We start from the raw sequence: 15378 nt of genomic DNA on the forward strand, positions 1-15378 counted from the left end.
ACTAGATCTCTAGGTGTTGTGTATCGTTGATGTCTCCTTTATAAGAGTTTCTTATGTTCACCAGATCTCTAGGTGTTGTGTGTCGTTGATGCCTCCTTTACAAAAAGAATATCCTTCACATTTCGTATCATTGATGATCACTTTACTCCCCTTATTTTTAGATCATCATTTGAATTTATTTAAATTTTGATTAGTTAGATTAAACCCTCAGACAATTATGCTAAATTGAAGCATAATGTCAATGAGTGATCAAATTATAGAATCTATGGGCTTTGTTAACGTGGGCACTAATATACACGAAAGCCACGTGATAGGTTGGTCAACTAAGACAAACGATGCGTATATCGCTAGAATAGCCTCCACGTGTACAGGGTACCTGACGCAGAAAAATTGAATGGCCTGCACGAATATCGATGGCCAACTCAACTACTACCATATCTTTTGTATACATGTCGTATATAAGTCGGTTATTCTGACACGTGCTGAATGACGTGGCTGTCGCCTTGGCTACTTCTTCTTCCCGCTACTCTTTCCCCGCTCTGCAACAAAAGCTATTTCTCTTCTCCTTCAGAAGAGAGAGAGAGAAAAAAAAAGGAAAAATGATGAAGAAGAGAAGATAATTAGGGTTTTTTTACTCCTAAATCTCTCTCTCTCTCTCTCTCTCTCGGTGCTGAAGCTTGCGAGTTTGTTTCTCAGTTTCGGAGTTCACGAGGAGGAGATTTTGTGTGTGTGTGTGTGTGTGTGTTTTTTTTTTTTTTTCAGGGATTCTACGAGGTTTAGGAATCTACAGTTTCAGGTATGTCGATCTTAAGTCTGATTTATTGAATTTTATCTGGAAGTTTCGAATTTCGATGAAGGTTGAATTTTTGAATTTGGAGCTTACGTTGATATATGATTTTCTGTAATTTTTGAAGTAGAATGTTGTAACTGCTACGTTTTTTCGTTGATTTGATTTATAAGTTTTATTCGGATCTTATGATTTTCTCTCATTTTGGTACAAAAATGGCTATCTGAACGAGCCTCTAAACTTTGAAGAATCACAATACAGATATCCACACAACCAGATTATCAGGAAATAAATGAAAAACTAGGTTTCAAGCAAAAAAACATAAAGCTTTAGCTCAGGTTTACTGCCTTACGATTGCTTTCTCATGGAACGAGGGTAATTTCGTAATTTAGCACACATTACTTCATGCATGTTTGATGGTAAAGTTAAATGGAGAAGTAGGTTTCATGTTTGTAAAACGACATTGATATCCTGTCTTTATCAAAAATCATGTGTGGAGATTGAATAAAAAAACCCTCATCTGTAATACGAAAATGACTAATAAGATACCTTCAAACCTCAAATAGGTTCCTGCTTGAAGGTGCTTCTTCTTTAAAGTTGGTAAGACCTCCAAAATTATATCAGAGAATAATCTTGTATAATTTTGAAATCTATTATTTCTTTCATATTTTGTTGGGCATGTGATGGTACCATGCTTTCCATCCTTAGATTTATATGGTAAAATAGAAGTTTAACTTTCCATTGGCCTATTTGGAGCACCATTTTGTCCAAAAAGGCTTTTTTTGAAAGGAAATTTTAGTTTTTTTTTTTTCAGGTCACAAAATTGGTGATCGAAATAGGCTATAAGCCCCAGTAGGCATAGTAACTAAGTTCGGATTAGACAATTATTCAACAAGAGTCAATTTGGTTAATTTGAATATATCTGAAAAAATTTCAGGTGAGGGGGTAGGGCGAAAGAAAAAAAAAAAAATCAAATAAAGGGGTAGGTCAACAAAATCTGTGATTAAATAACAAATGCTGATTTTTTAATAAATTACTGATTTATTAAAAGAAAAACGACAATTTTTTTAAAAAATTGATGCTTTTTATAATTTAATAATCACTGATTTTTTCGATCTATCCTATTAATAGTTGATTTTTTTTTTCAACACTCCTTTTTGGCAAAAATTTTTTTTTTTCTGAATTTTCAACCAAGTTTGACGAATTTTGTGACAGCCCGTAGGAAGGTTGAGTAAGTGTTCAATTAGATGGCTAGTTAAAACATAGTTCGTTTACTTTGTAAATCAGGGCATATCTATTGTTCGTTGGGTTGTATAGCTGCAATTGGCAGTTCACAATGGGGATCTTAAGTGCAATCAAGTTACAAAAACTAGGCAGCAGCCATATGCTGAATTATCATTTCAATTAGTGGGTAGTACTGGAAATATCTACGTCTCAAGAAAACCAATGTGCACTCAAATATATTTTCTACAGTCCCACTAGAAAGGACCTCATCCTTCGAGCACATTATTAGTAGTGGATAAGTTCTTTTAGCGTTTTTATCCTCTTAGATGAAAGGATCTCTGAGACAGTATTCCCTAAAAGAAAACATACTTTACATGTTTCTCATGTGGCATTTCTTTTGTTACCTTTTTTTTTTGGTTATGTATCACAAAACATTATTCTATCAAATCTCCTAGTTCCTTGTACATCTTTTAGTTTCAATGAATCTGACTGAAATTTTTTATCCTAGCAACAGAGCTTGCTGTGATAAAGGGATTTTACGTCTGCTCTAAAGAATTTGCTACCTTTCAGTTGGGAACTTAACCATGGGAAATAGTGAAGCTGAGACACCATCTAATTGTGAGAAAGTATGTTCACCTACACAGGTGAGTGAGAAAAATTATTGAGTCTTCCATGAAGTTTGTGGATGATTTTTGAAGAGTTGCTTTGCAGTGTGTTAAACCAACTGAGCTATGGGTCTAAGCCCAAAAAGTTATATAATTGTTATACCTATTTACCTTCTTAATAATTAGTGTATTTGTTCTATTTAAAGAAACTCTTATTATTTGAATTACCTCTAGTTGCAATAAATAGATAAATAAACAATGCCATTACTTGAGCAATGTGTACATTGCACGGCCCATATTTTTTTCATTTTACAACTCTCTTTTGATAAAGCTAGAAATTTCAAACTGAGCTGATTCTAGGTGAGGCCGATTCACATGGTGAGGTGATAATCCTCCCTGAAAATCATCCACTCATTTCCATGTGGACCCCATAAGAAAGTGTCATTTAGTGTGTCCAAAAAAGGTATCTTAATATCCCGACGCGCGCGCCCGCACACGCACACACATACACACTCCCCCCATCTCTCTCTCTCTCTTGTGGATTTCTCGCTCTCTACTCTTACTTCTATTGGCGAGGCCATGAAGAGATCATCATGTTAGACAATTGAACAATACGATGATTGTCCTCACTGGTGATTTCACCACCAAGAGTTAGTTCATTCTGACATTATTTCCCATATGGAAAGTTGATCTAAAGTAGCTGTTTAATTGGATGGTCCGGACCGGATATTCAACTTCAAGTCAGCTTTCATGAGGTTAGACATATGGGATTGACTTTTAGAGGATGATATTCAGTGCATGGACAACTCAATGTATGATTTCATCGTCCAACATGACCTCTGTATGGGTTCCACCAACAGGTCAGAATAGCAAGTAAAATATACCGACTCACGTTTCTATATGTTTGCGGGTGGTTATGTTTAGGACCATAAACTTTTTGATACCTCTTGGTGGTTCATATTAGTGCGTGAATAGTTGTATATCTTTCTGTGCTGGCAGGAACATGCCAACATTCATGCATATCCCAATTGGGCAGCTATCCAGGTTATTTACTTTATGCACACTTATTCCTCTCTTTATCTATCTATTCGGTTATTTGTGGTGAACAATTCAAAAGCCCAGAACTCTGACTCAAGAAGAAAATAGCTCATGAAAAATGACTCGCTCTTTAGCTTACATGTTCAGGCATATTATGGGCCAGGAGTCACTATACCACCTCCATATTTCAATTCGGCAATTACATCTGGCCATCCTCCTCACCCATATATGTGGGGAACACCTCAGGTATTCCTCCTATTCAGGATAATTTGCCCTTTACCTTGTCTTCTATCTGGTCTTTCTTGCAATTTTATATTCAAGGTTTGTAGCAAATCTACAAAATAGACTATTTGCTTAGTGAGATTCTCAACTCATCACCTGCTTAATTGTCTCAGCCTCTAGTGCCACCTTATGGCACACCCTATGCGGCAATCTACTCACATGGAGGTGTTTATGCTCATCCTTTAGTTCCACCTGTAAGTTTATATTTAGATGAAACTGCATCTATTTTTGCTACTTGGTTAGAGAAATGGTTGTACCTTCCTTGCTGCAACCTCTTGTTTGCAAATTTGGCACCAACTTACTGAACCCAAAATGAAAGACCAAAGAGATGGTGGTTGTAAAAGGTTGAACATGCCTTGAGTACCTTCTGTAGAATCCTAAGGGAAGAGAGGTGTCTGATAACCACAAGCTCATTATATTTTGATGACAATTTCATGCACGTAAGGCTTAACGAAGGATCAAGGTCAATATATTATAATCTGGACTTGAAGTGATGGTCAGACTTTGAATTGCCAGACCATGCCATGATTAAAGATATAACTCAAGGTAGTTCAATGGTAAAAGAATATACTTCAACTTAAGTAACTGTTCAAATATCAATGATAAAATCAGATAATTATTTATAAAAAAAAAATGATAATATCAGATAATTATGGATGAGGTGCGATTCGAGGTCGGTTGAGACCTAGCCAAGTCCAAATCTGTGTACTGAAAATTATAAAATAACCTGACCAATTCAAGGTTTGATCTAAGGTCCTCAGCATGAACGGTATTAGTCTGGATTACTACTCTCCACCCTAACTTAAGTTGTATCATGTTTGTTGAAAAACTATTATGTAATTTTTGGGAAACCTGACATTGAGTTGGATTGTGCTCCCAGCTTAACCCAATCTTTTAAAAGTTGTCACTTTGGTTTGAGTTCATCCCGGCCCAAGATGAAGGGTAAAATTTGGCACACATGTTATTCAAGGGCTCATCATGTGGATGGTTTGGAACTTCCGATCAAGGGTCACTTGTATCGGAAGGTGATAAGTTGGCAAGGTTTGTGAATGTTGATACCACAATCTGGGTTCAAAACCCATTGAATGTGATTTCATCCTTTGTTGACCACTAACCCTTGCTTGCCTATCCCCAAAAAAAAAGGATCACGTGCAACACAGTACAGCTATTGGTTGGTTAATGACACTGGATGAACTTTATCTTCTCAGAGAAAAAAAACGTAGTAGTTCTAATTTGAAATTAAACCTAATCTAGGAAGAAATTCTCTAATACATTAATTTATTGTTCTATGTCCAGGGCTCACATTCACAAGGCCATGGGAATTCATCTCCCACTGCTGTATCCGAAGCCATGGTAACAGAATTTTTCCTCCGATTTCCTCTTATACATATCACAAACTAAGCTAATTTTGACAGAAAAACATGAGGAATACTTTCATCCGGGAGGAAAGATGGGAAGAAGCTTTCATTTCTGCATCAAAGGGGGGGTCATATCTAACTATTGTGACAATGCAGGTGGCAACTCCTTTGAGCTTAGCAACACCTGCTAAGTCGTCCAACAATAAAGGTCGAGGCTTAATGAAGAAGTTGAAAGGGTTTGGTGGGCTTACAGTGTCAATAGGCAATGAAAATTCTGGGAGTGCTGAGGTATCACAGAGGTTTGTTTATCTTATACCAAATTCTCTATGCTGATATTTTCCTGTCTTCTCTTCCCCCATACCCTACCTGTGGTGCACATGTAGGAGTTGTAGACCTATTAAGTGAGTCCCACTTTGTAGATATCCATGGTTTACAACAACCAGTTAAATTTTCTGCTTTGCTAACTCTTGAACTTGATGACCTTGGGTACAGGTTGGACTGTGGGACAGAAGGTTCCAGTAATGCAAGTGATGGGAATACTGCTGTAGGAGTAAGAATTTTTTTTTTTTATGATTGATGCTTAATGTCATCAATCTCATTGTTTTAATTTTTAAGTGTAAAATAACGAATATTTATTATGATCTTCTGTCTCCTATTAGGGGGACCAAAAGCAGAGGAAAAGAAGATGCAAGGGTGTAGCCACCACAGGTATGATAACATTGTCAACCCAGGATTATTTCTTGGAACCAATACTATAAGATGTCATAACTGGGTGGGCATAGGCTTGTCAGTCTGGTGTCAGGTCCACATACTTGATAACCAACATCTTATGTTCCATATGGCCTAAAATACAGATCATTGGATGCATGATTGGCATAATTGTTGGATTACACCTTGTTCCCACTGGTGCTGCATCAATCTAGAATTGTAGAGACCTTGGTTTACTATAACATTATGAACCTGGGACTATGACATTGTTCCCCTGGTACTTCTAACCTCTGTTCTTGAGTGACAACTCAATTAATATGGCCAAGTATTATTCTGCCCTGCCTGGGTTTAGTTTAGAAAGGGAATTATGTAGTTGGTGGCTTGGTTTTGGAATTTTATTGTGTTTAGTATATCATTTCAGCCTTGCTTGTTTGCTCAATTTTTTTTTTCAGTCAAGGATGAGAAACTTGATACAGAGGCCCATCCCATATATGGTGGAGAGGCATATGTAGTTACTATGGCTTCAGCTAGTGTTGTGGGGAATCCTGTAGGAACTGTACCTTCACCTGATGGGAAAGCAAAGACTATTGCAGCTACGTTTCCTCCCACACAGGGATCAGATTTACCAGCTCATGATAGTTTACCTTCGGAACTCCGGATAAAGGTACAATTTTTAGATTACTATCTGTTTAGTTGTTTAATACTTGTAGCTTCTCTATACCACTAAGTCTTTTGCAAATTTTTTCAAGTTTTCATTATAAATAAGTTCTAGTAAGACTAGGTGTGGAGCCTAGTTTTCCTTTTCTATTCCATCCAACATTTGGCTAGCAACAGGCATTAATCATGAAAATGCTAAACAATATTGACCTGGAGGTCTGTTGGGATTTATCAAATTCGATATGGTTGAATCAATGAAGAACTGAGCTAGCTGAATTGTATATGGGGCTTGGTGCATGACCTGATTGATTCATCGAGTTTTTAAAGGATTTATCAGATTATTTGTTGACCGTATTTGAATTAAATGTTTGTAAATGCACAAGTATAGTTATACTCTTTATCTTATTTTGAAAATTAGAAAGTCCCATACCATTCTTTTCTATGATTACTGTTCCAAAGCCCCTTAAAAGGAGAATATTTTTTTTTTCCATCTTAAGGTACTCTCAAATCTGTACCTCACATCTATGTAATAATGACGCACACATGCACTGCATATGATGCCAAACCTTATTGCTTAAACATCTCTGCAATATGAGAAGTTTCATTACAGTTGGCATGACAAAGCACTAAAAAAAGGTCATTCAGCTTAGAAAAACTGAAAACCAGGTCATGATATCAGCATATTGTACATGATGTGTTTATTCATATCAAGGTTCTTGATTTTTGGACATGAAGAGTTGTAACCCATTTCCCAACTCTTCATTTCCGCCACTGGTGTCCATATTTGAATGTGTTGACTCATGAGAGAACTATAACTGCTGTCTTTGTTATGTGCCACCATATCGATCTTGAGCCAGGATTTATCTTGTTGTGAATCATGTCTAGACCAGTAGAAACCAAAAGGAAATATCCGAAAAAAGGAGCAATATTGTACTAGAATTTCCCTGTCAATCAATCAGAAAGCAACAACAGTATTAATAGGTGTTCTAGCTGTGTTGGTACATACACATTGGCTGACAGGGTTGTACACTAACTGGATTCTTTGAAAAATGTTTCATTCTCTAGTATTTCTTCATTGTTTATATTTGTGCGTCAAATATAATTTACTATGCTTTGAATTGTATGTTCATCAACTTCTGAATTCTTGAATTTGAATGGGTAATTCTGAATATTACCGTGACCAAGTTTCCTAACACAGAAAGCATCATATGAAAATATGTCGAGGAATAAAAGTAGTTTAGTAAACTGACCTTAACCAAAAGGCCTAAGGTACAAGTGATGATTTCACTAGTAATCAGCTAGCAAACTGATTCAATGCTAGTTGGCCATTCAACTCATTAATTGGGGTTTGTTAGCTTTGGGTATTAATTGTGGTTTGTTAGCTTTGGGTTGCAAATGTGTACGTTTTTTCCCCCCTTTTTTTTTCACATTATTTATTGGTGCTTACTTCCTCAGGATGAACGGGAGCTTAAACGGGAAAGGAGGAAACAGGCCAACAGAGAATCTGCTAGAAGATCAAGGTTAAGGAAGCAGGTACAGGAAATATGTGAACATGCCTATTCTTTAATTCTTCTATTTCGTTCTGTTTGGACCATTCATCATGTCAGTCTTGTTGTTCTCTTCTTCCAGGCGGAGACTGAAGAACTTGTGGTGAAAGTTGAATCCCTAAGTGCTGAGAATTTGTCCCTTAAGTCGGAAATAAGTCAATTAACAAAAAATTCAGAAAAATTGAGGCTCAAGAATGCTGCACTAATGGTACTCGCTCTCTTATCCCCTCATTATCTATCACAATCCTTGTCCTTGACTGATGGACCTTATTGCTATCCTTTCACCTTGTTAGGGCTTTATAGACGGTTATGGCACTCATTTGATACTATATTTGGTCCGTAGTCCATACAATGCGTACAGTATGGACATCAGAATTGGGGCACGAATTCCTGAGCCACTTCATGAATGGCTAGCCCATGTATAGAACATTTGAGCGGAAGGATGGAACTCTTATATCCACCACTATATTGTACACATGACCCCTCCAAGATGGATTATTGCGCCCATACATCACATTGGACAATCCTAGTTCGTCTGAGGGGAAACATGGTTTTGTAGGGAAAATATCATGTTGATGCAACAAGGTTAAAAACCCTCATTTTTCATTAAAGAAAATTTTCCCTAGAAGAAGATGCCTCATTGCTGACATCATTTGCATGATTAGGGTGTCGCCCATCACAGACAAACATTCTGCAGTTCAGTTGACCCTAAAATTTTGGGATAAGGCTTTGATAACCAATCATTTGTTATGAATTATTTAAAATATGATATTGAGTTTGAATCTTATTTTTTGGGTTTTGCTGAACCCTACATTTCATATTTGTTTGGAATTTGACACTTGTGCTCATATCCATGGTTTAAAATCTTGCATGAAGGCATTGTTTCGGTAGGAGAAAAACGAGATCATCTAGATCGATACAGTATGTGACATACAGAGAATTCCTCCAATGTATATTCCCATTCACCAATGATGCTGAGATGTCTAGATGAGATGATACAGAATTACATAAGATTTCAGCAAATCTGTTTCATCTCAGTCATTTCGGTTTAAAAATATATTAGATTTAGGCATGTTCATTGTCATTACAATTCTGCCCAGTTTCTTAAATTTTGTTGGCTTTAATGCGATAAGTTTGGGGGTCCAACTCATAACCAATTGGCAATGAATGGAGAGGCCCAGGAGCTTATAAGGAGAAAGACAAAGCAATTGAGTGTCCGATGTGGGACTAAACTCTAACACGCCCCCGTACGTGTGGACCGAACTGGGCCGAGATATGAACTGGGTGACGTGGAGGATGGAAAGGCCTGATCTGATACCATTTGGCAATGAGTGGGGAGGCCCAGGAGCTTAAAAGGAAAGAGACAAGGCAAAGAGTGTCCGATGTGGAACTAAACTCAACATAATGCTATAGATTGGTGGAAATGATGATTTTGGGTTTAATAAATACTGTGCAATAGTGTACTAAAATGCCTTTCCTACATCTTTAATATTTATGTTGAACTTGCTTGGGTTTCATCTTACAGGAGAAGCTGAAAATTTCTCAGTCGGAACTTTTGGCTTCCAATGACATGGAAGCAGAGGGTGTTCCAACTCTCAGTACAGAGAACTTCCTATCTAGAGTGAACAACAACTCTGTCTCTGTTACTAAAAGCATGCAACGAGAGAGTGCAACCCATGAAAACTCAAATTCTGGAACCAAGCTACATCAACTCTTAGAATCGAGTACCAAAGCCAATGCTGTGGTTGCGGGCTGATCAAGGAACTGATGTTTGTGCAACAAGACTTCGTGCCCCCGCTCTCCCTTATTTTAACTTAATTTGTGGTTTCGGCAAAAAATTACCGGCCATAATTTCTACTAACAGTAATTCAGGACAACTCTTGCCGTAAATGACGCCAAACTGAGTTCAATAGGTAAGTCTGATGTTTTCGATTGGAAATTGTTTCTCTAATGTGGTCTATTAGATTCCACAGGTCCGAGGGAGATTTTCATTGAAACTTGAAATTATTGTAACATTGAAGAGAATTATGAATGATGTTGTGTATTAAACTTATTGGTTCCTTGCTTCCCCTGCTGCTTGGATTTCTGAAGTGGTAGATGCAATCCTACCAATTATTGTTGGAGATGCAGTGAGAAGGTTTGTAAACTTTGTTTTGCTCAACCACGTATTATTGGAAACTTGGTTTGAAAGTAAAATGTTGTTTCTGCATTCTCTCGTCTTTTATTTAAAATAGATTTTATTTAAAATAGATTACAGCGCATTTGGCGTTTTCGGCTCATTGACACCCCCCCCCCCCTCCAAAATATACTCATAGTCGACTTACGGATCTAATTTCAGAATTTCTCACTGAAGTTTCCGATGATTTTGAAGGTTATTATCGATTAGATTCAAAATCTAATATTTGGTTCAGGAAAAATAATGGTGATGGTCTTGAGCGAAATAGACTCAAATGGATTTTTGACAATAAAAAGTCTATTTGAAAATTTGACTAAAAAAAAATAAAATGCAACACATAATCATGGTATAAATCAGTATGATTTTTTTATTATTTAAAATAACAATAAATACATTTCCCAAAAAAATATGATATCCAACCACCTGACTTTCTTAAGCGTCTAAATAACGCACCATTCTTCATGTCATTTGCCCAGCCAAGGAATATGTGATGGATTAGATTTTAGTCAATTGTATCATAAATCTGACTTGGGTGTCGAGAGATTCTTTAACGACAGCAGACAAGTAAAAACTGTCAATCCCTTGACACGAAATGATTGGAAAACTCTTTGACAAGTACCATATTGATAGTCGATGAAAGACAGCGGGTGAGTAAAAACTGTCAATCCCTTGACATGAAATGATAACTGTTAATCCCTTGACATGAAATGATTGGAAAACTTTTTGACAAGTACCACAATTGATTGTCGATGAAGTGGATTTGGATTGCTTGTATAATATCTCGAGTTGTGCCGATTGTTGAAAAAAATCCCCCATAAGCATAGTCAAAAAGTTGGGATTCATGAAACTTCAGCAAGGGAAAAATTAGGGAAAAAAAAATTCAACTATGTTAGGGAAAAAGATCAAAAAAATGAAAATATAATATTACTTAAGAATGGTATAAAAATGTGTATTTCATGTTTTAAATATAATATTAAACAAAATTACAATTTTTCATATTAAATATAAAATAAAAATGAATTTTTCAAAGTTTTTCTAATAAGTCTGGATTAAATCACTGATTGAAAGAAACATAAACTAATCTCGATTTTTTTTTGTAAAATCGGAGAATTTTTTCACTATTCCCATGAGGACTACTTTACAGGAATTGAGGGATCCAATGGGTTTAATAAAAAACATAGAGCATGCTATATGCCTATATCTAGCAATGGTAGGAGTGGGCCAAGCATTCATTGCCAGTGGGTCCCAAAGGGTGTTTTACAAGGCCTGTTGTTTTTAGTCTTCCTAGTCTAAGTTAGCAAGGATTTCACCCTTACTAAGGGTCAGGGGCGGAGCTAGTAAGGTTTTGGTGGGGGCAATTGCCCCCCACAAAACTTTGAGACACTCCTATATTTTCAATTAATTACATATCTCATTTGTCTCCACTCCCTCATCTCTCTCCCCATTTGCCCCCACACCCTCATGTCCCTTCAATTTTTGTCCCTACACCCTCACCTCCCTCCATTTAAGTTCTTCAACTATACAACTAATCATAGTTTGCCCCCACTACAAGAAAATCCTAGCTCCGCCCCTGCTGAGGGTCCTTGGGCTCAGCTCTTGGCAATATGATCCGATGCTTTGGGGTTGTAGAAGACGAAATTCTATAAATTTTAAAAAATGAAATTCAAAAATAAATTATTTTTCATTGTTGAATTTCATTTTTAAGCTTGGGAGTTATGTTGAAGTTTGGTAGTTGTCCATTTTCAAAACCTCGAATCTAATTTGAAAGAAATTATTATTTTTCATTCTATACGTATATATGAGTTAGAGGGCTCTGGTAAGACTCAAAATCTTACTATCTTTAGTAAGGAAAGGGTTTCACTTGTTTTTATGAGTCACACATAGTTACAAAGTAGGAGTACGGGTTTAAAATGACAAGGAATTTTTTTGAAAAAAACGTTGAAAATGGGACATATATATATAATTGAAATTTATAAAATCAAGTTATTATCATAAAATTCCATATTTTTTACATTTATGAGTCACCAAATTCTATTATATGTCAACTCCCACACTGAAAAAAATAAGAAATTGATAATAATAACAATAATAATAAAGATTTGTCATATGAAAAAGACTGAAAAAAATGGGAATAAAACAACATTTTTTTGGGGGACAATGACCCCAAGACTTATTTTTTAAAAATATGTACCAAAAAGTCCTTTATGTTTAGTACTTATTTTATCAAATATTTGTCTAAATAAAAATTTTGAAGTAAAAATGACATAATTACCTTTTCAACGAATTTTGAAATTTAAAGAAACATATTTATTTGAGAATATTTGAAGTAATCCTATGTTTTAAACTTAATGACATGCCTCTTGACTATGGACGACTACCAAGTACCCCAATTTAAAATAAAAATTCATCAATAAAAAATAAAGATTTTTTTTATAATTATTTTAAAATTCTTAGAATTTCATCCTCTCCAACCCTGTGGCATTGGATCATATTTTTGAATGAACAAGATGATCCGATCAGAAAATTTCCATTTTCCACCATGGAGGAGAGATAATTTCTCTCTCTTATTGCTGATGTCATAATGGCTGTTGGAGTGTGAGAAAGAAAAAAAAAATAACCAACTTCCTTAGGATGATAACTAATGTGCGCACTTTACCTAATCCATAGGATGATAACTAATGTGCGCCGATAGTTTTCTTGAGAGAATTTTCGCGCCTGCCGGGCTCACAATTCAAACAGATGATCGTGTCATCCTCCATGTGCTGAGATAACTTCTTACGTCCTTTCCCCCAACCTAATTCCGACAGAATCTAACGTGCGCCCTATGTGATTTAAAGAATAAAGTCCAAACGTATGACCACCCATAACTCACTCTACCCCCACATCATAAACAGCATCTAGGAAGGTTTTTTGGGGATTGTTTCCCACACTTTTTAGGCTCTAAAAGCATTCTAGGGTTCTATTTTAATCGAGTCGGTGATTTTCGGACTTAAGTATTTTCACTCAGTCTGATGTGGAAATGGCACAAAATCGTAGCTCGTTTTCTTCGAGATACACAAGAAAGAATCAACAGTTCTATGCCCTTGCCACGTCAAACAGAGTAAAAATACTTGAGTCAGAAAAATCATTAGCCATTTTACTTGAGTTGTGATAATCTGACTATCCCAACTGCCATATTCAATCGACTTACCTGATGTGATAAGTTCGAGAATCGTAGATTTGTGCTCCTTGGGATACATGATTCCCTCAAGATATACGTTTTTATGGGGAAGTACAGTTTATATCCCGAGGAACGTAGATCTATGATTTTCAAACTTGTCACGTCAGGATAGTCGATTGAGTTTGCCATGTGAGTTAGCCAGATTATCACGATTCATTTTTATCTTGTAACAACTTGATTTTCACTTTTCTCCAAATGTAAAAGTTTAAAATGAGTTTGAAGTAAAAACTATTTAGACCAACTTAGGATTATGAGTGAGTCCGAATCATTTTGAATTCTAACCTATCTTTAAAGGGTGCAAATGCACCTAAGACCAATCTTAAACTCCATTAGGTCTAAATTGGCTAAGCCCAATCCTCTCTTTGGATTATTTTTGAATTTTATAAAAATATAAATTTACACACATTTCAAAATTATTTAGTCATTTTAAATCACTTATCATCAAATATAGGGTCAAATCTCCATTTTAATTGAATAATGGTTAGAGACGAGGATAAACTTATTTTATGATTTATTTTATTTATTTATTTTATTATAAAATCATGCATCGAACTAATATAACGGACATATAGTAATGGGTTAGACCAAATTGGGCCTTGTTAATCCTAGTCCAACCTGGATTTATTGTGTCAAAAAATTTTAAACACGGCCTTGGTCTAACGAGTCACTTTGACTATCCAAGACCAATCTTTCATTTTGAATGTTTGTCGAAATTTGATGCGACTTAAAGTTCCAATTTATTGAGATGAAAATATTCCTTATCTTTCTATAATAACTAAAAAAATGTATCTAGAATATTGAATCTATGATCAAAAGTCCAAATTTTTTAATATAATTATCAAAATGTCTAAAAAATGTTCCTGATAATTTTTTATATTTAAAAGATGGTCATTGTGGATGCAAAAGTTTGCTATAATGCAATCCACCTCAAAATCTGATGTTTCTGATTCCTACCCCTTACTCCTTGGGTATTCTTGCATCACAGACCCTCCGACGCTTAAGTTAATATTAGAAAAATCGTCAAAAATTTTTTAAGAGATCCTGACTCCCAACCATCCAAGTTTATGTCCGTGCAACACATGGCATCATCTTAGGTCATTATAATTTTTCCTCGACAGTTACCGAATGAATTCTATGAAACACAAGTGCTGGACCAACTACTTTCCTAAACTTAACCAACTAGAACCACTTCAGGTGGACTCACCAATTCCCAAACAAAGTGCCCTAAGAGCATACGTTAAGATGCATTAAATACACCTTGACAATTAAATTTTCTATCAAAAATACCCTCAATTTTTTTCTTTTACCTGAATTACCCTTACCTGTATTTAATGCACTTTAACGTGTGCCCTAACAAGACCCATAAATGAAACCGGCTCCTCTTTTCTTTACACGTGTCCCCGCATTTTCCTGCTTAGATAGCCTAACAAATAAGACCACAAATTCCGTTCCGTTCTCCTTTTCAAAGCAGCAGAACGAGTCCGGTCAGCCCCCCCATGCGCAACATATCTGGTCCCTTCCTCTATTTGCTAATATACGCCGATAATTTCCTAAACCTTCTCTCTTCCGTCCAAACTCCATGCGTAAAATAGCAAGACCTATACTTGTGTGCATCCCGCGCATTCTAGCATATTTGAAAATTTCTAAAATGCCCTTATTGGACTCTTAACGTGTCAAACCCCAAGGCTTTAGGCTTGAGACACGGCTTTTTGTTGCCCGTCTGATATTCAGCCGTACCATTTGGGTCCTCAATCCACGTGATGTCGAACTCTAAGG

The 15378-nt window shown here is 36.1% G+C and overlaps 1 protein-coding gene across 8 annotated transcripts; it reads left to right on the forward strand.

Moving 5' to 3' along the window:
* Positions 1-542: 542 nt before the first annotated feature.
* On the forward strand, positions 543-10415 carry LOC147393803 (G-box-binding factor 3-like). 8 transcript variants are annotated; one of them, XM_086455527.1, is made up of 13 exons: positions 543-796; positions 2520-2655; positions 3616-3660; positions 3802-3900; positions 4050-4130; positions 5233-5289; positions 5451-5593; positions 5787-5844; positions 5954-6002; positions 6455-6666; positions 8115-8192; positions 8289-8414; positions 8500-9725. In XM_086455527.1, the coding sequence occupies exons 2-13, from the start codon at positions 2596-2598 to the stop codon at positions 8629-8631; spliced, it is 1140 nt and encodes a 379-aa protein (XP_086311653.1). In that variant the 5' UTR covers positions 543-796; positions 2520-2595; the 3' UTR covers positions 8632-9725. The 8 variants fall into 8 exon arrangements, with proteins under 8 accessions (XP_086311653.1, XP_086311652.1, XP_086311650.1 ...); XM_086455526.1 differs by lacking the exon at positions 8500-9725 and adding an exon at positions 9732-10415 and having other exon boundaries at positions 548-796; positions 2582-2655; positions 3789-3900; XM_086455520.1 differs by lacking the exon at positions 8500-9725 and adding an exon at positions 9732-10415 and having other exon boundaries at positions 549-796.
* The last annotated feature ends 4963 nt before the right edge of the window (positions 10416-15378 follow it).

This window comes from Akebia trifoliata, chromosome 10 (assembly GCF_017979445.1).
Source record: "Akebia trifoliata isolate Shusen 1 chromosome 10, ASM1797944v1, whole genome shotgun sequence".
Taxonomy (NCBI): domain Eukaryota; kingdom Viridiplantae; phylum Streptophyta; class Magnoliopsida; order Ranunculales; family Lardizabalaceae; genus Akebia; species Akebia trifoliata.